The sequence below is a fragment of the Danio rerio genome, chromosome 18 (assembly GCF_052040795.2).
Source record: "Danio rerio strain M-AB ecotype USA chromosome 18, GRCz13ab, whole genome shotgun sequence".
NCBI lineage: Eukaryota > Metazoa > Chordata > Actinopteri > Cypriniformes > Danionidae > Danio > Danio rerio.
The window spans coordinates 42777476-42801622 of NC_141038.1; the positions used below are offsets into that span (position 1 = coordinate 42777476).

Consider the following 24147-nt stretch of genomic DNA (forward strand, 5'->3'; position numbering starts at 1 on the left):
ATCACAACAAGACAATGCAAAACAAATGCAAAACCACATTCTGCAAACATTACAAAGTCCTGACTGCAGAGGAAGAGAATACACTTCCTTTATGGCCTGCCTGCAGTCCCGACCTGTTTCCAATTGAGAATGTGCGGCACATTTTGAAGCGCAAAATGCAACAACCTGCACTGTTGCCCACCTTAAGACTTGTTTGCAGGAAGAATGGGACAAAATTACACCTGAAACACTTCATCACTTGGTGTCTTCAGTCCCTAAATATCTTTTAAGTGTTGTGAAAAGGAATAGCATTGCAAAGACATTACTAAGACATTACAAAGTGGTTTTACTGTTCCAACTTTTTTGAAATGTGTTGCAAGAACCAAAATTGGAATACGTGTTAATTTAAAAAATAAATCATGAGGAACACATTAAATAATGTTTGTTGTTTTGTCTGCAACAAAATGCAAGTCAATTCAGAAATCACTTTCTTTTTTTATTTGCGTTTCCATACTGTCCACACGTTTTTCAGATTTGGGGTTGTATGATCTTATTCTGCATCCCTAATCCTACCACAATCTGAAACTTAACTTCTATATTACTAACTACAGTATTAATAAACAGCTAATTAGTAGTTTGTTAAGCTAGTAGTGTTAGTTAATTGTTTGTTAACACAGTGAACTGTTACATAACTGTTACCAGGTAACTGTTACCAACATAAGTGTTACCAGGTTTTGGGTAGGATAAGGGATGCAGATTAAGATCAAATGCTAATGAACAGTTAATATCTTAATAATAGGTAGGTAATAAATCAGTATTTAATAGCATGAATTGTGACCTAAAGTAAAGTGTTACCAAATTTAGACGTTTAGAGACCCCTTGGCTTTGGAGAAATGTTTACAAAAATCTTGCTGTGTCTCTCAGCATGTCTGGTGTTCTTCCACATCATTGGCTGCTGGTGTAGATGTGGATTATGCTGGTCAGCCCACGGTCATGCTGAAGAATGGACTCTACTGCATATAAATCAGGTGACTGCACAAGCGGGGGGTTTCTTCTCCAGCAGCCCTCAGTTGCGCACAGACAGACTCTGATTGTCCTCTTTCATCTTTATTTTGGGGAAATACTCTAGACGCTTCTTTTTTCAGCCTTTATTTTTGAAAAGTATTGTTATTCTGGTGGTTTTCAGGACACACTTTTGAATTTCTGAGAATGCTGGATCCACTGGCTGAGTTGAGAAGAACCGGAGGCTTCAGGCAGTGCGGTGGCCGGATGTCCTGGCAGTTCCGCTGGATGCTGTATAGCGTTTGTATATTGACGGTGATCAACTGTGCCGGCCTGGTTCTACTCCTGGTACAGCAGAGGGATTTGTGGGCGCAGCTGATTGAGGTGGAGAGGCAGATGGTGGAGATCTCTCAGAGCTCCGTGGTAGAGTTTATGACGCAGGTGAATGAAGATGAAGCAGAGTATCAATACTCAAGGAACAAGCGACGCCGGCAGCACCGAGGGACGCGGCCCTTTGAGGAGCACGAGGGAAGCGTTGGAGAGGAAGTCCTGAGTGATTTCCAGTACTCGTTTCAGCAGCCGCCTGGACCAGTTTACCAGCACAAAACCGAGGAAAAAGATGGAATGATGATGATGATGACATACTCCATGGTGCCAGTAAGAAACTCACTCTATGATATCAATGATCTATTGATGCGTGTTCTTTTCCTAAAGGAAATTGTAAATAAAATGTTGACAACAGTAACTCCTGTCCAGTAACTTTAGTTATAAACAGTATAGTAAGTTTATAGATTAATGTGCCATTTTTCCCTCCAATTTTTATAGTTCACAACTGTTTTATGCCTGAATTTCTTTAACAAAAATATTATTATTGGTTATTAGTTAAAAAATGTGCCATGTTATTGTAATTATACAAATGTAAAAAAAATTATTGTAATTTTATTTTTCCTCCCTGATTAAAACAGTATTTTTATATTTGTATATTTAATTGTTTTAATATATATATTTTAATAAAAATGTTTTATAATAATTTGAATAAATTGTAGATGACACCCTCTAAAGACTTTTTTTTCAATGAAAGAATTTATTTATGGCAAAAGTCAGGCCAAGCCACTCGAAAAATGTGGATAAAATATTAAAAAGCCTTTATTGACATGGCTATTACTTAAATCTAGCAGTTTTAAGAATTAACCATTTAAATAACGGCTTTTTAATATTTTTTTTCCACATTTTTCGAGTGCCTTGAACTGACTTTTGCTGTTTATTCTGATGAATCCCTTACCCAAAGAGCACCAACACATTATCTACCCCGGAGCACTTTTTATTTGATTTTGGATTTTTAGCGTATTTAGAACAATAAACATTTTTAATTGTATTTCGAACAATACACATTTAATGACTAATTGAAATTTTTAATGTTTCTATGATGATTTATACATAATTAATGCATAATATAAAGCTAAAGTCATACATTATGCCTACTCTGTAAAAACTTTTTTTTTTTTTCTAAAGCTGTGGTCCATAAAATAAGGGACATTGAATTACAGACATGTTCCGAAAAATAACAGACGTTAATGTCACAGTCACAGTCACCAGCGATCTAGCCTATGCAGATCGCTTAAAAACTACAAATCTGCAAGGAACTACATATCCAGTCATGCACCACTTACACACCTGGTCTTGATCCCCGTGATTGCAAACAGACACAGCTGAAGCTGTTCAGGACTAATTACACAGAGTACTTATACACCTCTCAAACACACACACACACACGTTGCTGAGTCTTCTGTAATGTGAAGTGGAAGATGACGAGGGAGTGCGGATCCAAACGCAGGTTTATTAAACAGAATGGTCAGGCAAGCAACAGTCAACACAGGAGCAAACAGATGTATACCAGAGTCATGGTCAAAAGGCAGGCAGCATACAATGTAAAAAACTAAACAAGGCAAGGGTCAAAAACACTACAAAGCAAGGCAAGGGAATCGCATTGTAATGTTTACAGTGACAGTATAACAAGACTCAGCCCAGATGTGTGAGTGTGTGAACTGTATATAAAGTCCTTGTAATTAGTTTTTGACAATCCTCCGGCTGTGTGTTTGCAATCATTCAATATCAGGAACCGGTGTGAGTGTGTGTGGTGCATGACTGGAACTTGTAGTCCATATACCGGCGGATTTGTAGTCCTTATAGTGACCCCTATGAATACCAGCAATCTGCAAGGATAGATCGCTGATGATTGTGACAGTTAAATTACAGTCATTTACTGTCTGTTATTTTACGGTAAATGCCTGCAATTTAACGGTCGCTATCTGCCAGAAAAAAAGTAAAATAATGGATTTTTTTACAGTAAACAAATGAATGCATGGTTGGTTATATTACATTACTGGATTATTTTAGATAATTTAATGACGAAAAAAAAACTATATATATATATATATATATATATATATATATATATATATATATATATATATAAATAATTTATTATTATTTTTTTTTCAGGTTAAAATTTTGCTGGATATTTGCAACAGTACTAAAGGAGTCTGTCTGACTGGTGAGTATCAGAATCGGTTGTCATATTTATTTTCAGAATATACTTATAAAATCAAGTTTACTGTTTGGTTTATTTTTTGGCTTCCACAGGACCACCAGGACCACCAGGAATTGCAGGTAGGAAATCAATTATTCAAATGTATACTGTATAGATAGATAGATAGATAGATAGATAGATAGATAGATAGATAGATAGATAGATAGATAGATAGATAGATAGATAGATAGATAGATAGATAGAATTATTGGAAATATTGGAAAAATTAAAACAAAAATGACAAGATTAATTGTATGAAATATTTGAAATAAATGTTGTTAAGTGTTTAAATTGTGACTTAATTAAACAACTTCGCTTTATGAAATTGCAGGTATACCGGGTGTGGATGGAATGCCAGGCTATAATGGAACAGATGGAATTCCAGGGTTGCCAGGAGAGCCTGGAGCACATGGAAAACGAGGAAAAAGAGGTCAGAACGTGGAAAATCCAGCCATCATACACATGAATGAGTACAGTCAAAAAGCTCTTTAAAGGAACATGTCCCCCTTTCAAACCTCTTCTTGAACATTGAAGGAAGAGAGAGAATTTTTCTTCCTACTTCAGCCCCAGCGGGATTCAGAGCAAATCTGAGAGCTGCTTCTGAATAAAGTAGAATTCATGATTACAGCTGACTGACTGCTCTGTCCTGAGCCCACGAACATTCCTGAAGCATCATTTAGCAGATCAATTATCAAGGAACTCAATGAAATTCTTCATAACATGATGAAGGAATAACTCAAAAATCTTTGAATAGTATACAAATGGCTGCATACATTTGCTTTTATGTGGTGAGAAATTTGATATAAGAGGCAGAAGTCAGCTCCAAATGGGTGTGACTTGAGATTTAAATGGCCTTTGTAAACCTCCTGGAACTTTTGAATGATTTAGTCACTGTACACCTACCCCAATCCTAAAATTACATTTATTGTGTTTTATTAATGTCTATACCATCCTCAATCCTAAATCTAACCCTTACAGTAACTTGTTGTTTTATTAATGTCTATACTTGTTGTTTTATTAATGTTTACACCTACACCAACCCTAATGCTAACCCTTACAGTAACCTATTGTTTTATTTAAAATAATAATAATAATTCCTTAAAATTATATATAGCATTTTTCTTGCCACTCAAAGCACTTTACAAATAGGGGAGAGTCTCCTTATCCACCACCAGTGTGCAGCATCCACCTGGATGACGCAATGGCAGCCATTTTGCGACAGACCACACACCAGCTGATTGGTGGAGCAGAGACAGAGTCATGAAGCCAATTATGATATGAGAGGGTTAGGAGGCCATAATGGACAGAGGCCAGTGGGCAAATTAGGCCTGGATGCTGGGGTGAAACCCCTACTCTTTTTTTTGAAGGACCTGGGATTTTTCAAAACCACAGAGAGTCAGGACCTCGTTTTAACGTCTCATCCAAAAAACGGCGCTCACTGAGCAGTATCTGAGCAGAGTCCCCGTCACTATCCTGGGGCATTAGGACCCACACAGACCACAGGTTGGGTGCCCCCTGCTGGCCTCACTAACACCACTTCTGGCAACAACCTAGCTTTCCCATGTAGTCTCCCATCCAGGTACTGTCCGGGCGCAGCTTTGCTTAGCTTCAGTGGGCGACCATGTGAGAGTCCCAACCCTAAAACTTATAAACAGTAACCTATTATTTTATTAATGTCTACACCTACCCAACCCTAAACCTAACCCATACAGTAACTTAGTTTCATTAATGTCTACACTGTACACTAACCCTAAACCTAATCCTTATTGTAACCTATTGTTATATTAATGTTTATACCTACACCAACCCTAAACCTAACTATTAAGGGGGTCACACACTTGATGTGCTGTGCAGAGCATTACGTCACTCCGCGCACGTAACGCTCACCTGACATGTACATTTGCATGTTATTTAATATGAAACAGTGTCCTAAGATGTAGCTGGGTGCCGCGAACATCTGCTGACTTGTGGTGTTATTGTGTGTACTGTGATTGAAATCTTATTTTACAATTCTAAAATGCATGACACTGCATGGCACATCGTGGTGCAGCATGGCGCAAAGGCGACCCACTTTACAGTAACTTATTGTTTTATTTATGTCTAAATTAATCAAATTAATGTCACTAAGAGCTGTGAATGATTGATTTTGTGCTTTTCTGTACCTGTGGCAGGTCCTTCAGGTGAGAAGGGTGAGCCTGGAGAGAAAGGAGAGCCAGGATATCCTGGACCACCAGGACCACCTGGAGAACAGGGTGAACCTTCAAATGATGTTATCATAGAAGGTAATTATTAGACTTTAGTCACAGCCAAAAGGCCTTAAATACCTAAAAGCTGCTTCTATAACACATCTCCTGCATAACTGAGAATCTTTTCATAAATTCTTTTGTAGTTGGCATGGTGGCTCAGTGATTAGCACGATCGCCTCACAGCAAGAAGGTTGATTGTTTGAGTCCCGGCTGGGCCAGTTGGCATTCCTCTGTAGAGTTTGTATGTTTTTAGATTGTGTGAATGTGAGAGTGTATAGGTGTTTCCCAGTACTGTGTTGCAGCTGAAAGGGCATCCTCTGCGTAAAATATATGCGGGAATAGTTACTGTTTTTTTCTGCTGTGGTGAACCCTGAAAAATAATAATAATTAATTGTGTAATTTTTTTTACATTTCTGTCATTTCTAAAGATCTTGCAAATCCATTGATGGCAACAATGTAAATGTGATGAGCTTCTGCTTTCATCCACAGGTCCCCCTGGACCAATGGGACCATCGGGCCCCCCAGGTCCGCCTGGTCCTCCAGGACCTCCTGGGCCTCAGGGGCCACCGAGACACAGGAGCCACAGGGCACATCTTCCTATCGGGAAGGAGTCTGTGGGTGAGTGAGCTGGGTCTGAAAATAATGAAAGAGATAAATCATGCCAAGTCATTTAAAAAAAAGAAATCTCATAATCAAATTTAGATTCATTAAAAATATACATTTAAATGTAATGGCATTTGTAAATTACAATTATAAGTAGTATTTGGCTCAATTAGTTTTATAAATACTTGCAATACAGAATTTCTTTAAGCTGTAATAAAAAAAAAAAAAAAAAAATATATATATATATATATATATATTTAGTCCCCTTTAGATATTCTGTTGACTATACGAAACTTTGTAACCACGTCAATATACAGTATATAACCACTATTTTCCTACAAATATTATATAAGTTAGTTTTATGAAATCATGGCGTCTTAAAAACCTGACAACATGAATACTAAGTTGTTTAAACTGGAACAACATTAGAATACACAAAACATGTCACTCGTTTAGTTTTGAATGGGGAAAAGTGTAATGGTCAATATGGTGATTAAAGCCCCGCCTACTAGTACGGGAGCCAATCATCGATCACTATAGACTGATGTTTCTCCAAGGAGAAGCTCGGCACAAACAAGCACTTTAAAGACAGTTCATTTGGTCAAAAAATGTATTGGAATATCAGTGAATACTTGCTTCACAGACTTAAGAAATATATCCACATAAAGCTTAAGATCTGTACATTTAAATGAACCAAGTGCACTTTAAAACAAAAGTCTTTTTTTGGTTTTGTAATCTCTTTGAAACCACTGCGACGTACAGTTCTTCACATGACAGCAACTACTCAAACGTTCACAAACTTGTTAACAAGCAGTCACTGTCATTTCTGCAGGAGATTCGCCATTCAGACCAAGTTGTGGATTACTTCAGAAGAGTATCAAAATCTGATGAAGCATTATACAGAGGATAGTAATGTGTAGAATGGCCATAAATTAGGTTGGGTCATCATCTCGTTCCTTTTAAGTGAACATGCGCAGTAGCTTGGCCAATCTAAAAGAAATGTTGATTTAGTTTGATTCGAACATTAGAAACAAAATGTTTGTAACAATGGTTGTTTAAATTGATTAGTGATTCCAAATATGTAATGTTACTGTAAGCTTTGCAAATTTGATGTTTCCCCATTCAGACAGAATGCCCAAGAGGCGTTTTAAAGATGGCCGCAGAGTAAAATGACTAGCCTTAAAGGGACTTTGACATGATTCAAGTAACCAAAATGCAAGGGCAACAAGTTTGTCCAGAAAGATACCGTTTTTTATGATATGTTATGAAGCATACTTATCAATGTGTGCTCACACCATTGAGGTGCAACTTTATATATTGGTAAAAGCATGTAAAAAACACAAAGAAACATTCAAGAGCCAACAGCATTTGACCCACAAATTATAGGAATGAAACAGCTTACAACTAAGTGAAGTTTATTTTTTAACTAATTTCGAGAGGAGCACGTGCTTATGATTGATAACACCTGGTCCACATTAGCTAACACTGATTTACCAATCAGATGACTCCTTAACCACTATAAATAACCAGAGTATCTTACTTCAGCCATTTTCGTCTTGAAGAATCCCCTTTTCCACCCTTACTCCTCTGATTTCCTTATCAGGGCAGTGTGGGTTTTCACTGGGCTCTCTGATTTCCTCCCACAGACCAAAAACATGTAACATAAGTAAATTGACATCTAAATTGACAGCATAGACACTTTATAGCATTAATCTACTTCCAGCATCATCAACCAGGGGAGTTCTCGAGACCTACCTGAACTCAGATTCCCCTCTTGCCCTGCAATGGGGGGAGCTTGAGGCTCTCTCAAGTTCAGGGCTCTCTCCCAGGACAGCATGCCAAACAAACTCCATAATCAATCATCAGCTAAGGGCAAACTCTTGGGGGGGAAAAAAATAAATAAATAAATTCAGCTCAATCTATCTCCCTCCCTCTTCAAACCTTATTTAAATCTGGTCAAATAAATTTATGCTAATATTATCATGCTGCTTCATTCCTGAATTAGACCTAACTAAACGGTTGATAAAAATAACAAATAAAAAGTCCTTATTTCTTCCAGAATATCTTTATTCAGTCAGTCAAATAAGCTTTTAACTCAGCACCGTATGACATAAATTACATTCTTATTTTTAATAGCACTGCTGTTTAAAACCTGGTGTAAAGAGATCACATGCAGACAATTTTAAAATAAATACAGAGGCATAATATTACACCATATGCAACATAACGTGTAATATTTTGATATAGCCATTTATTCATCTTTAGGTCACCTTAACTCCGTCCCAAACGACGACACCCTTAGCCAGAAGCTAGCATCGTGGAAGACAAATGGTACCAAATGTCCTACACTTATCCTCATAACTACATACAGCCCCTAATAAGCTGCATCTCTGACAGTGTGTTTGTGTTTGGTTAGACTGTGTTATAAAGTCAGTGCAGAACCCCAGACATCTGATGAAGACGAGCAGCACGTTTGGAGCGTGGATGATGGACACTGCAGCTCATGATGATGAGAAGATCTGGGTAGCGGAACATTTCTCAGGTATTGAAAACTGGAAGGGCACATTTACTCTCATATGGAATGGCTAATGCTAAGCAGAATGCTTCATTCCCAAGTCAAGTCACTACAAGGAAAAAATAAAACAGTTTTTGGCCTTATTGGCTTTCTATAGTTTTTTTATTTCCATATTATTAACTTCATTTTGTCTGGTCTACTTCATTTAATTTGTAAATGTACATTATTTCCTGTCATTCAGACATGCAACATATCCCAAGAAAAGTTTAGGGCTATTAATCAGGTACATTTGTTAAATGATTTGATTTAGAACAGGTGATGTCACCAGATGATTGTAATTATGATATGGTACATAAGCAGCATCCAAAAAATGTCTAGTTCGTTATGAGCAAAGATGGCATGAGGATTGCCAGTTCACAACGAATATGCGAGAAAATGATTGAAATATATATTTAAAAAAAAGTTACTCAAATGAAGATAGGGAGACATTTGGATATTTCACCTTCAGCAGTGTAGAACATAATTAAAAGATTCAAGAGATGTGGAGGAATTTCAGTCCGTAAAGGACAAGGATGGAAGCCTAAGCTGAACTACCATGATCTCCGATCCCTAAGCATCAAGAATTGTCATTCATCTATAAGCGATATCACTACATGGGCTCAGGACTACTTTGTCAAGTACCACAAGACGTAGTTACATCCAAAAATGCCAGTTAAAACTGTACTCTGCCAAAAGGAAACCCTATGTTAACAGTGTCCAAAAGCACAGTCAACTTCTCTGGGCTCGGAGGCATCTGGGATGACAATGTATACATTTCTGGGAGGAAATGTGTAATCAGTATATTAGACCAAAGAAGAAAAGGATCATCCAGACAGTTACCAGCAACAAATCCAAAAGCGAGGGTCTGTCATGGTATGGGGTTGTGTCAGTCTCCTTAGCAAAGGTAACTTGCACTTCTTTAATGGCACCATTAATGCTGAGAAGTACATAGAGATTTTGGAGCACACATTACGAAGTCCTAGCTACGGAGGTACTTGACAGAGGTACTTGACTGGCCTGCCTGCAGTCCCGACCTGTCTCTAGTAAAGAATGTGTGGCATTGTTGCCCATCTTAAGACTTGAAGGAAGAATGGGACAAAATTAAACCTGAAACACTTCATCACTTGGTATCTTCAGTCTTTTAAGTGTTGTGAAAAAGAATGACAACATTATAAAGTGGTAAATGCTTTACTGTTTAAACTTTTTTTGAAACGTGTTGTAAGAACCACAATTGGATTTTTAGTTCTAGGATGATTCAAAATTGGATGTTTATTTTGGCAAAAACAAACAAACAAACAAACAAAAAACCCAATAAAAATCTCGAGGAACACTTTAAATAATGCGCTATTGTACTGTCTGCAATGAAATACTACTCAAGGTAAATTTAGAAATCACTTTTTTTATTAGCTTTTTTCATACTGTCCCGAATTTTTCTGATTTTGGGAATTAAAATAAATCAATAAAAACAAGATTTGAACTTGACTTCATCCTATATTCATATTGATTTGCTAGATATATGCAAATTAATGCATTTTATTAACATTTTAGAAAGGTTTTTATTCCTTAAAATATAATATTTCAAAATAATTTTCTGTGATATTTGACATCAAATGCTGTTGTTGTTGTTGTTATTATTATTATTATTATTACTGGTGGTGGTAGTAGTAGTAGTATTTTTTTATTATTATACTGTACCTGGAACACAGTTTTTTCATCATTTTACAGTTTTCTCAATTTTATCTTCCTATATTCTTTTTTTCAGGTCGCTTAATAAAAGAGTACAACAGTATCGCAGCCTTCCAGAACAGCAGCAGTGAATCCATTGATGTCCGGAGGTTTTTCCAGGGTTGTGGACATGCTGTCCATAATGGCTCCATATTCTACCACATCGCTGGAACTTCCAATATTGCCAAGTATGGTTAAAGCTGAGCGAAATTTGGTTGCCAATTCAAAAACGTTACTTCAGAACTAATATCTATATTATTTCATTGTGTGTGTGAAACGAAATGATAGCTTGAAATTATAACACATTAAATAAATGCTGTTCATTTAACGTTAATTGTGCAATTGTTAGATTATGAAGTCTAAAAATATTCAAACAACTAGGAACTGTACGACCAGAATGTTCAAATAAATGCAAAAATCGTAAAAAATAAAAACATTTTTTTAAAAAAAGATCTTATAGGACTATACATTTCATTTACACTTAATATTTACATGAAAATGTCACGATGATGGTTTAAATGTCATTTTTAAAAATCTTGACTGTGGTAAAGTCATGTTCAAAGAACTTTAAACCAACTAGTTGAATTCATTATACTGGTAAAATTCAACAGTGGTTTTTGAAGTATTGATAAACGCATTATTTGTCATGTATCCGATTTGAATTTAGGAGTTTTAACCCTTATGTTCTGTTGGGGAAGTTTTCATCTACTCTGGGGTGATTTTGAGTCTTAATTCGGTCATAACTTTTTCTGTGTTTCTGTAAGCAGAATGATATTTGGTTGACAAACCTAATTTTGACATATTTTGAAATGCTTTGAATAAAAAAAAAAAAAAAAAAAAAACTGGGCAAATTTACTATCCTTTTGTTATGTTTGAGATAAAAACATCCACTAAACTGCTGTAAAAATGCATCAGATAATTTTTGCCATGAATCTGATAATCAACGTTAGTCCTAATCAAAACTACTAAATTGCTTAGAAAATGTACAGGATTTTAACTCTTTAATTGTCAAATTCACAAATGATGTCACTGATTTGGTAAAAAAAACACACACAAAATGATGCATTTTCAATATAAAAAGTAATTGTGGACTGGATTATTTTTTCCTTTTATCACTCTTGGACATGTAAAAACAACATTGAATTTGATACATTGTTTTTGATTCTTTTCGTTTTTTCCCCATAATTTTCACTGTTGAAGGCTGTTTTTGCCCCATTGACTTCCATTATAAACAAATGGACACACCACGACACCATATAATCATGCATTTTTAATTGTTAGGAGGAGATAAATAATTAGTAATATTTACTGTTGATCATCAGTTTATCATCATTAACCCTTTTGATAGGCCTGTGCAAAAAAAACAAACAAAAAAACTTGGTTTCTGGTTTTTATATGGAGTATAACAGCAAATTAAAGTGTGTCTGTAAGAGTGACCATTATGCACTTACCTTCACGCCCGTGCACAGACTCTCAGAGGATCAGGGGCCACTCCCCTGTGCACGGCCCTACTTACCTTGATGTGTCTGAGAAAATCAAAATATGCATCTTAGCTCTTAGACCTACATGGAGTAAACAAAAACAAAGTCTGTGTATTTATACACAATAAAATGTGGTTATAATGAAAGTCAATGAGGCAAATACAGTCCCCAACAGTAAATTAGGGAGAAAAAAAACAAAAAACTAACAATGCACTAAAGACAGTGTTCTTACTAATCATTCACATGTCCAAGACCAGTCCAAAAATCCAGTCCACAATTACTTTTTTTTATATTAAAAATACATCATTTTGTATGTGTGTGTTTTTTTTTTCACCAAATTAGTTACAATATTTGTGAATTTGGCAATCAAAGAGTTAAAATCTTGTCATTTTCTAAACAATTAAGTAGTTTTGATCAGGATGGAGTTTGATTAACAGACTGAAAAAATATATTTATCTGATGCAATTTTACTGCAAATTTAATTCAGTGGATGTTTTCATCCCTAACATATCAAAAGGGAAGTACATTTCAACAGTGCACAAAAGGGTTAAATTAAGAATTCCTTTTTTAATTAAGTTTTTTTTTGTGAGTTTTTCTCTCTTTTTTTTTTTTTTTTGAAAGCACCACAGTATAATTGTTGAAATAACACCATAAACTTTAAATTCAAGCACTTTCAAGGACCTATGTTTGTTTTTAAGTACTTTCCAGGCCTTGAATTCATTTGTCTGAAATTCAAGTACTTGAAGCGTGGGAACCCTGCAAAATGCAAGATAGGAATTACCATTAGGCATTGCCAAATTATGACTTCTGTATGAACCCTGAATCCTCCTGTAACATATTCTATTCTCCACTTTTCCCAGGTTTGACCTTCAAACGAAGATCTTACACGTGCTGAGCATTGAGAACGCCCTCTATCATAATCTGTCCTACTTACTCCAAAACTCAAAGACCTACTTCAAACTGGCAGCGGATGAGAACGGCATGTGGATCGTATTTGCCTCAAACATTGACGACAGCCTCATGGTCGCGCGACTGGACGAGAAAACCTTCTCCGTCAGCACCTACATCAACACCACTTACCCCAGAACCAAAGCCGGCAGTGTGTTTATCGCATGCGGGATCCTCTACGTCACAGATACCAAAGACACCAAGGTGACGTATGCCTTCGACCTCCTCAAGGAGAAGCCGGTTAGTGCCAGTCTGGATCTCAGGGCTCCTGGAGGGGTTCTGTCCATGATTTCATACAATCCCAGAGACAAACATCTCTACATCTGGGACAGCAGCTACGTCAAGTCATACCAAGTCCAGTTCCTTTCTGATAGCAATCAAGAATCTGTCAAATAACGGCGATCATTTGTGTTTATTGTTGGTTACAGTCTCCATTAATTAACAAACAAACAAACTTAAGTTTCTTGAACGGTTACTCCACCCAATTTTTCTTTTTTTATTTACTCACCCTCATGTCATCCCAAATTCTTTACAGATTCATTCGTCAACAGAAGACAAATTAAGATATTGCAGGTGAAATCTGAGAGCTCCCTCATCCTCCATAGACAGCAAGGTTGCTGATTTGTTTAAAGTCAAGAAAGGTACCAAAAAACATCCTCAAAACAGATCATACGGCCTTTAGTCGTTCAATCTGAATATTTTCAAGCTACGACAGAGGTGGACAAACTCTTTAAACCAGAGGGTTATATCAAGTTTTGCAAACATGTCTAAAACATAAATTAAGCATTAGACGGTTAAAACGCTGCATAATTGTAATAATATGACACGTCTTTCTCAGCAGGGTTAAGTTGGTTGTGTTTTCGAAAAAAAAAAAAAAGCAATTTTCCAATGGTCCCTTACTGATAGCTCTGCTCAGCGCGAGCTCTCTCTGGCTGAGCGCCAGACACCACGCCAAAACTCAGTTTGATTTTCTCAGTTGCCACATTCACATGGGGCTTCAGCGTCAATGCTTGACAGAGGGCTTGTCCGAAGTTGGGGCTGATGCGATCGTCATAGCAGCTTCAGCCAATGAAATTAGTAAGAATAGGCCACTATCTGAGCTGGTGTATTTGCATACAGCGATCTGATTGGCTGACGCTTCCGTTGGCGCTTGAAAAGTTAAGCAAGTCCCAACTTTTGCAGCAAGCAACGCCTCTGAAGCGGCGCCGACGGATCCACAATGCAGTTCGGCAACGCCTGACGTCACTTATTCAAAGTGAATGTAAAGCGCTGAAGCTGACGCCTTGTGTGAATGGGGCGTAAAGATAAATGAGCTAACGCTAATTTGTCGTGTATGTCAAGCTGGATAACGAGTAAAACATCAGCACCAGGGACTTTACAGTCCTCAATTCAAAACGGAACAAAAGTAGAACCTTGCCGTGTCGCGCGACACAACAAATCGATTATGAAATACATTGCCAACGCTTTTAGTAATCGATTTTTAGCGATTTAATCAATTCGTTGTTGCAGCCCCACTTTAAAGCATGCTATACTGCCATCAAACAGCGTTATCTTGTATTGCATCATCAACTTACTAATTATGAAACCAAACCTTCACTCAGAAGGAGTATTTTAAAAACTCCCTTGAGAGCCAGCAGATGAAGGTGTCCAGTGGGCTGCATATGGCCTGTGGGCCTAGTTTACCCCTTCTGAGCTACAAATATGTTTTTTTTTTTTGTGCGCACTTAAACTTTTTTTTTTTTTATCAACTTTTTCTTTTCCTCAGTGTCACAATAGGCTCATGTTCACAAACATTGCGTGACTTCCTTTGTTTGAAACTTCAAGAGTTCACTCAGCTGATGATTGTTTATAAAGCTTGTTTGGAATACTCCAAGGAGAGAGCCCTGAGCTCATAAGATCCTCAAGCCTGGGGCTCCCTCCCATTTGCAGAGCGAGAGGGAAGTTTGAACTCAGGTTGATCTCGAGAACTTCCCTGCTGTTTGTAGCTAATGAGCACTTAGGGATTGGTATGAAGAGATAACTTCTCACTAGGAACACGTCTATAGTGCCGATTTATTTTGGATGGTGGGTGGAAACCGGGAAAAACTAATGAGAGCATGAGGAGAACATGTAAACAAAAACGTTGGCTGGCCTGTTAAGGACTAGAACTAGTGACATTTTTGCTGTAAGGCAACAGTGCAAACCACTGGGCTGCCCTGCCAGCCAATCTAGAAAAGGAGGAGGAGAAGGGGTGGAATGAGGAATTCCTCAAAACGAAGATGTTTGTGGTATGGAACTTCGGTTATTTATGGTGAGTTAGAAATTGTTTGATTGGTGAATCATGAATTGGCAACTGTGGACTAGCTGTGGTCAATCATGAGCACGTGATCCTTTCGAAATAAGTTTAAAAATAAACTTCACAAAGCACATGCACAGATACATCAGAGCTGCGATCATGAAAGTAGGTGTAATACATTAATGTGCGAAATACACTCACACCGAGAAGAAACTGCTGAATAAAGTATTTATTTTTGGTTTTACTGTATGTGTGGACAAAGGTATTCTTGTAGCTTGTTTTGATGAAATTTTGTTACCTTTCTGGACTTTGAATGAGTCTGGAAAATTACTATGGTAGATGGGAGAGCTCTCAGATTTCATCTGACATATCTTAATTTGTGTTCCGAAGACAAACTGAGGTCTGAGGAGTTTGGAATGACATGAGGGTGAGTAATTAATACCAATTGAAACTTTTGGGTGAGCTAACACTAAGCTAGATAGAAGTATACATTACCTGACAAATGTCTTGTCTCTTATCCAAGTTTTAGGAACAACAAGTAATAGCTTGAATTCTAGTTGATCATTTAAAATCAGAAGTGGCTTATATGAAAGGCAAAGACCTCTAGATTACACTTGTTTTACCAAAATAAAACATGATCATGCCTTGATTTTTAATTATTTAATCAGGACGGTAAGGGCTGACTCTGCTTAGACAAAAGTCTTGTCACTTAACAGAAATAACGTACAGTATAGAATTTAAAGTCATGTTGCAGTGGAGAAAGAATTAATATTATATATGACTCCCATGAGCTTGGACAACTGCATCCATATATTTCTGCAGTGACTCAAATAGCTTATTAATAAAGTCATCTGAAATGGCAAAGAAAGCGTTCTTGCAGGATTCCCAAAGTTCAAGATTCTTTGAATTCATCTTCAATGCCTCCACCTTCATCTTACCCCAGACATGCTCAATAATTTTCATGTTTGGTGACTGGGCTGGCCAATCCTGGAGCACCTTGACCCTTTTGCTTTGAGGAACTTTGAAGTATGAGAAGGAGCGCTATCCTGCTGAAGAATTTGCCCTTTCCTGTGGTTTGAAATGTAATGGGCAGCACAAATATCTTGACACCTCAGGCTGTTGATGTTCTCACATCAGATCTCTCGCATACCACCATACTGAATGTAACCCCAAACCTTTTCCTTCACCAAACTTGACTGATTTCTGTGAGAATCTTGGGTCCATTGGGGTTCCAATCAGTCTTCTGCAGTATTTGTGATGATTGGGATGCAGTTTTACAGATGATCCATCAAAAAAAAAAAAAAATCTACCTTCTGCCACTTTTCCAAATGATCAACTAGAAGTCAAGTTAGTATTTGTTGCTCTTACAACTGGGATCGATGGCAAGACTTTTGTCTGGTAGTGTATGCTTATTTTAATTCTTGAAACCACTTCAAACACTGACCCAAAAATCTAAATAATGTCTGCAATTCTCCAGCTGTGATTGTTGGACATTTTAGGGTACTCAAATCATCCTCCCAACAGTGATAAAGATAGTCACCAGTCCTCTTTCAGACTGATTTACTACATTTTGCTGCAAATCACACAGATCTGTTATTTGGTTTTACCCATTTTGATGGATGACTGAGTGAGTTTCTTTGTGTTTATAGGACAGTGAACCAAAGTCTTGACTAGGGTCAGGCAGAATCTGCTGACTTTTTTTGCTATTACTACACAGAAATTTGTAAAGCAAATAACATTTGATAAAACTGTGCTGTGTTTGGACACTTAATCTACCTTTAAATATTGGAGCTCGTTTATATGGGTATTGGATGCAGTTTTGTAAACCCCAAAACAAGTAGGCGACACTAAATACAGGTGTAAACGGGCTGAAAACATTGTGAACTTGACAATCACCTCCAAAGAAAACACATTTAATTGGATTGCTTTTGTGTGTAAGGATCGTATTAGGTGCATTTCAGGAGTTCACACTTAGATGATTGATAATAAAGCTTGTTTGGCATGCTGTCCCAGGAGAGAGCCCTGAGCTTATACGATCCTCGAGCCCTGGGCTCCCTCCTGTTAGCAGGGCAAGAAGGGAGTTTGAGCTCAGGTAGATATCGATACGCGATGAACTCCCGCAACTTATTTCTGGCTAATTGACAGATATATGGATGGCTAAGGAGAGATATGCGGCTTGCTAAGAGCTTGATGGTATGTTCAATTTACTTAGGTTGCATGTATTTTGGACTGTGGGAGAAAACAGGAGAATCTGGGGGAAACCCATGTAAACATGGGAAGAACAAGCAAACTCCACACAAAATTGTCGACTGGTTTAGTATAGACTATAACCAGAGACATTCTTTCTAATTATTGGGCCACTGTGTTGCCCATCTAAAAAGAGGGGGAGTAGGGGTAGGTGGGGGTGTCCTTTAAGACAAAGATACTGAGATAAGAAACTTATATTTATAGTGAGTTAGGAATCATCTGATTGGTGAATTAATCGTAAGCTGATGTGGGACCAGCTGTGAACAATCACAAGCACGCAATCCTCTCGAAATTAGTTTCAAGAGTTCGCACTTAGATACTGTTTGACAACTTGTTAGCAAGTTAGCAGGTTTGGCATGCTGTCCCGGAAGAGAACCCTGAGCTCGGAGATAGTTGAGCCCAGGGCTCCCGCCAGGTCCATAAAGCATGTGAGGGGAGTACGAGGTCAGGTGTTCTCGAGAGCTCCCCTCGGCAAAAGAGGAAAGGAGGAGAAGGGGTGTATAGGGGGTTTCTTCGGAAAACGAAGATAAGGGAGTAGTTCTTAGCTAGGTTACTTATAGTGAGTTTGGATCAATCCGATTGGCTAGCCAATGAGTGTAGATGAGTGGCCAGCTGCAGTCAATCATATCACGAGCTCCTCTCGAAATTAGTTTGTGAAACTTCATTTATAAATAAACTTCACTTAAATGCGTGTTAATGCGAGGTGGAAACAGTAATGTGCATACCTGCCAACATTTGTCTCTGAAATTACCGGAATCGGCAGCGATCGGATACTATACCAAAGTTGACGACCAGGGAGTGTTATAGGCTGTCCCAAAAAGAGTGGATGGGTGGAGTTATGGGAGTTTTCCTGGAATAAAAAAAAAAAACAGGAGGGTGGGGGTAGATGAGTCTGAAATATGGGAGACTCCCAGAAAAAAACGGGAGTGTTGGCAGGTTATGTGTCTACGTGACAACTTAATCACAATTATTTCCGCGGGTTGGATCGTTTAAATTAAATATATTTATTTCTGGTATTAACACATCTATAGTTTCTAAAAGCCTAAATAGGAAATACAGTGAAACACAGACCAGATTCAGTTTTATTTGCATCAGATTAAGTCCATCATACACATTAGAATGTATAATTACAACACCCCCTCCCCAAATCACATCTCTGCAAATTTTTAAAGGGGTGGTCCATAGTGTTTTTAAGGATTGGTTGTTTATGAGATGCAAAGCAAGCTCATGCTTCACTTGTAGAAAATCACAGTATTTTTTCATACATCTTACTTCGATTATATACAGCTATTCAGCTAACATGAAAACCACTGTCATATTTCCCAGTTTTTCTGAAAGGCCCACCCTCAAGAGGCTCTGATTGGTCGGCTAACATAATGTGCTGTGATTCGTGGATCGGCTCCATGTCACCACGTCACAGCTCTACAAGCATGCAGTTTTGTGCCGTGTAAACAGTAGCTAAATCTGTCAGAAAATGAAGAGTACACAGCTTAACCTCACGCCTGCTCTCTAAAATAAAATCTGACAAGTGTATTTCACATATTCGGAATAAGCATCTTTAACTATTAGGAAACGTTCAAATATCTTTTGCGAGTTTATTATTTGAGATGTAGAACACACGGAAAGCGGGCGTATAGAGAGACACTAAAAGCATCCATAAATGTTCCTGTTGTTTCCATCCTTGTTTACATCCTCGCTACAACATACTGTTACCGCTAGATACTATGCATTTAAATGATAAATTTTAACAAATAAAAATACTCACAGGTTGAGACTCACAGTCCACAGCTTCGTCAGTTGGAGGAGTTTTTAGCTGAATTCAGCACTGAACTGGGAGAGATTCTGAAAGCTGTCCTTTGTCGAATGCTAGCTATATATATTTTATAGTTCTCTGGAACATAATTACAATTAAACTGTAAGCACTGTTCTCTTTCTGTCGTGTCCCTTGGAAGCCCAAATACAGAAACAAAACGCGCTCTGCGGAAATAGCAGCATTTGGACGGCATTTTAGCTTTCTCTGCTATAACATTACAGCACCTCTGGTCATGCCATGATTCTGCGCGGAGTGTCTACGCATGGTGAATGCGCTTAACCTAAATCGCTTGTGATCTAACTAGCGCAGATATTTTTTTTGTAGTCCCCAAACTTTGTTTATTGTAGACTTTGCTAAGCTTACTCTGTAAAAGCCAGTGTCTCATTTGCATTGAACTTTGAGTGTATCACATTCAGAGATGTTGTTTATGTTTACACATCTACATTACACATCAACTAAAGTTTAAAATATGACATTGTAGTGGACCACCCCTTTAATATCAGCTTCAAACCTAAAATGGTGCTACTAAAAGTTTTTAATGTTAAAAGTACTTAATAGAATTTGTATTTTTTTCTCACATTTTCATGGAAAACAAAGTCATTTGTATAAATGTCACTTGTATTTGGTAGTTGTTTTAATGTGTTACCATTCAAAGTTGTCTTCAAATGCATTGTGGGCTACTATATTTATTTATTTATTTGTGCCATTTTTACTTTTTACGCTGCATTTTTCTTTTTTTTTTGGCTAATATTTTGTTGGAATGTTATGCAAATATTATCTCTTATTCCTAATTCTCTTACTTGTTCTTTCTTCCTTACTTGTAATATCAATACTATCTTCACAAACCTTAATAATAGTGCATCGTTTATCGTTTATATTATGATTATTATATGATTTATAGTTATTTTGTTGTCCAACAGAAAGTCATTTTAAAGATTTGTGGTAAGTTTAAAAAATATATCAAAATGTATTCATGAACTCAACATGAGAATCAATCACACACTGTTAATATGTACAAGTCAGATATTATTTGATTTACGCCGCATGTATGTGTATATGCCATTCCTGAAATAAAACCTGAAATGTGTCTAAAATCCCAAAGAAATGTGCGTGAGTCAAGAGAGCGAAAGAGAAACTGGTTTAATTCAAATAAAAAGAATTTATTCAACTTACAAAGGTAAAACTTTGACCATGACAGAACTACCTGTTGTTTCCTTCAGGGAAATATCAACCAGTGTTTTTGGGGGAGGTGTTTGCATTTTTCACACACGCAGACGGATCAGGCTGTTCAATAAATACACATCAGACCATCGGTTTGAACATTTAAAAGTACGTACAGTTGACATGGTGCCCAGCAAATCAGACAGAAACACAAATATGATTTAATAAATACCACGTGTACGTCAAACCAAAGATACGACTATTCCAGCAGTTAAGATCAAATAAAAAAAAAATAAAGTAAAAGCATTATTGTGTTTGTACAAGCTATTGTAATATTTCATTTATATATATATTTATATTTATATATATATATATTTATTCGTTTAAAACTATTTCCACTTTGTAACTACTCGGCCACACACAGCCAGACATTCATTTGTAAATAACAGTTTCCTCTAATAGAGCTTTTACCACACGAGACTGGTATTGTTTCCCCAGATCTGAGTGCAAATATTTAGAAGAGATAAAACATGAAAAAATAAATATGTAAATAAATAAAACACAAAGCTATTCAGTGTTGCACTTTGATCCCAGACATCTAAAACATACCTTACATTCCTAAAAGGTAAATATAAATACGACACGTTTTGGTAAAAGAACGAACGAAACGGAAAAACAAACGAACAAACAAATATTTTGTGCAAAAACAAAACCATTTCAGTTAGAAGTGAGGATTTTTGAGGGCTCTGACGGACGAAGAAGTGAAATACGTCATTTCCAGGAGCAAGCGCCATTGTCTCGCGTGGAATGTTTGCGTGTCGACAGCAGCGTGCGCACTTGTGTGTGTCTGTGTGTGTGTTTGAGTGTGTGTGTGTGTGGCAGGGAAAGGGTTGTGTCTCTGGGGCCGTGACGAACCGCCGGGCCACCAGGGTACTGTGCCATTTTACACTCCGCAAATACATTAGCAGCCAAGGAGAAAACGTACAGTAAAAACAAAAACCCCAACAACTGGACTTACACTGAGAGCAGAAGCACAGTGCTGGTATTTTTCGATGCTAAAATGGGCACAAAATGAAGACACACACATACACACCTAAAAATGGAGCTTTGAGCACTTTTACAAGAGCACGACCAATAACCTGGGAATGGAGTGCGATGACTCAAACAGCTCATGCATACGGCTTTTCCTACCAACACGTTATCCGGATTCTCGTTAACCGGAGTCGATCGTTCAGTAATCGAGGGACCTCGGCGTGTTTTTTTTTTTTTTCGTGGGGCGAGGTGCGAGATATTTGTTACCGGTTTTACGATTCACAGCTAAGGAAACGCAGAGGTGTCGATGAAAGCGTTAAGTGTTCCGGGGGCTGCTCCGCTGTTAGAGGATCTGGAATATACTGGCCGGAATGTTGTAGCGGTCGGGAAGGACCCTCATCTTCAGGGTTCCGTCGGCACCGCAGGTGAAGATCCGATTTCCTGGGCAGGTTTCAATCTGCATCACGCCGGCCCCAATGTTGCGGAATATGGACTGTTTGGCGTGTTCGGTGCTGAATGAGTGCATGAGGCCATGACCTGCCAACTTCCAGACCTGAGAAGGAGCAGAAATACTATTATTAGCTGTGTTCAGGAATCTTATTTTAGGTCATATTTTACTTGAATGGGTGCTCAAGACAGCTTAATAATCATACACTCATACAGAGTTTTTTGGGGGAAACTTAAATGTTTTATATTCAATCCACTTAAATTTGTAAGAACTAATAAGTTAACTTAAAGGTAAAGTAGGTGATTGTCAACAAAAACATTTTTTGTTGTGCTGGTTGAAAGTCTCTTCACAGTTTAATAGTAATGATTGATGTAAATGATCTAAATGTATTTATATGTATTTTTATATTCTGGGTAAGGCATAAGACTAAAAAAAAGTTCATCCATTTAAATATTGTCAGGCCGATAAATCCCGGAATTCTGATAAGTAGCCCAAACTGTCTGTCAAATGCAGATTTGTACAACTGCGCATCTCTGTTTATGCAGATCTGCCTCTGGCACGTGCATGTGTGCATGCGCGCTACGCGTTCATGTGCACACGAGACACAGCGGTAAAGTCAAATTCTGAATTCAAACTTTTTAAAATCCTGAATCAATATTAAAGTTACTTTTGCATGCTGGAGGAAGGATGACAGCATGGCTGGATTATTTTGGACAAGTAATGTTATGTTTTAAAACTATTTTAGTCACGCAAAGCTGATGTAGATTGTGTTGTTACAAATGGGTGACTAATTTCAGTTTCATAAGGTTCTTTTACAGCATTATTAATGTAGATTTTTATTTAGTTCAACAACAAAACATAAGTAAATAATGCTGTTCTGCCATGCCTGCTTTACTGAGGTGAAGTTGGTTTTGTATTCACTTTGTAGGGTTGAATCGAGATCGTGACCTTTCTTTGATTAATCGTGCCGCCCTAATAACTTAACTCATCTTTGTTGTTCCTTTGTTGTAGCTTTTTTTTACAATGTGAGTGCTGCTTGTTCATACTACTTATTCAAAATGAGTTTTTTTTCAAGACAAATTTATTGTTTTATGTTCAATCAACTTAAATTTGTAAAAATAATCGTGACTGAAAGTGAACTTATTGGATTTGTGTTGGGACAACATGAAGGAGTTGTCTGGAACCCAACACTTTTACAGTGTATCATGACACTCCATGAATATCAGCAGATTTTATGTATGCTTATGACAACTGTCATTAAGTGTTATTAGCTTAGAATGCAAAGGTGACATTGTTTGAAATGCCTTTGTTATGGCGACTTGACAAACAAACACATGACAACTTGGTGTTTTTGACATAACCAAGCCAACTTGTCAGTGTCTTAGCATTGTCTTGATACAGGTTGGCATTATCAACAAAACAGCATTACTTGTCATAAACTAAATTAATTTCCCATTCAAATGTCACTCATTGCTTCAAAGTAGTCAATTTAATCAACTTGAACTTAAGAATCTCTTTGGGTTTTTCTAGGTGCACAGAAGTATTCATAGAGCTTTGCATGATTACAACAGAACCACTGAAGTGACATGAGATGTTTTGATAATTTTTTGGTTCCCTTTCTGTACATTCAGAAATGTCTTTGAATGCTTTGTGATCGTTGCTGTCAATTGAGGATGAGAGAGCTGTCAGATTTCATATAACATATATTCATTTGTGTTCCGAAGATGAACAAAAATTAAACAGTTGAGAGTATGAAGTGCAAATGTGAAAAGCCCACACTTTAAGTGTTGTTTGTTTTAGTGTGAGCATACTATTAATACAAAGAGGAACAAATTGTGCACAGATAGGCAGTGAGGTGTAAATGTTCCTCTGTGTCGAGTTTCTTCGCCGGTGTTTTGCTTTTCCTGAACACTTCCGGGATGTACAAGTGGCTCAAACTCGCTCATTTTGAGGCAGGAACTGGCGGACGTGCAACAACAAAACTTTCCATCAGGAGCTCCTTCACGGGACTCCACACTTGTAAACAATCGTTCCATTGGGCTC

General features: G+C 37.4%; 3 protein-coding genes across 15 annotated transcripts in view; 1 reads left to right on the forward strand and 2 right to left on the reverse strand.

Moving 5' to 3' along the window:
* Window positions 1-1322, reverse strand: part of cyp19a1a (cytochrome P450, family 19, subfamily A, polypeptide 1a) — a 29416-nt gene extending 28094 nt beyond the window's left edge. The window contains exon 1 of the mRNA XM_087291518.1: window positions 835-1322. The gene's annotated coding sequence lies outside the window, so the exon portion shown is untranslated. The remainder of the gene's footprint in view (window positions 1-834) is intronic.
* On the forward strand, window positions 904-20853 carry gldn (gliomedin). 3 transcript variants are annotated; one of them, XR_015514438.1, is made up of 11 exons: window positions 904-1638; window positions 3484-3535; window positions 3625-3651; window positions 3903-4001; window positions 5743-5853; window positions 6307-6435; window positions 8686-8751; window positions 8837-8962; window positions 10737-10887; window positions 13041-17923; window positions 18587-20853. XR_015514438.1 is itself a non-coding variant. In XM_087292618.1 (10 exons), exons 1-10 carry the CDS (start codon window positions 1189-1191, stop codon window positions 13522-13524), a joined length of 1695 nt encoding a protein of 564 aa, XP_087148744.1. In that variant the 5' UTR covers window positions 904-1188; the 3' UTR covers window positions 13525-20564.
* The window catches only part of dmxl2 (Dmx-like 2), a 119163-nt gene continuing 115618 nt past the window's right edge, over window positions 20603-24147 (reverse strand). For all 11 annotated transcript variants that reach the window (NM_001441447.1, NM_001441445.1, NM_001302235.2 and 8 more), the window contains 1 exon segment: window positions 20603-22209. In NM_001441447.1, the coding sequence (NP_001428376.1) occupies window positions 22000-22209 (210 nt within the window). In that variant the 3' untranslated portion in view covers window positions 20603-21999.

Coding starts and splice junctions, on each gene's coding strand:
- gldn (XM_087292618.1), top strand. CDS start 1,189: ATGCTGGATCCACTGGCTGAGTTGAGAAGAACCGGAGGCTTCAGGCAG. Junction 1,639..3,483: donor TGACATACTCCATGGTGCCA/GTAAGAAACTCA, acceptor TTTTTTTTTCAG/GTTAAAATTTTGCTGGATAT. Junction 8,752..8,836: donor AGCATCGTGGAAGACAAATG/GTACCAAATGTC, acceptor GTGTTTGGTTAG/ACTGTGTTATAAAGTCAGTG.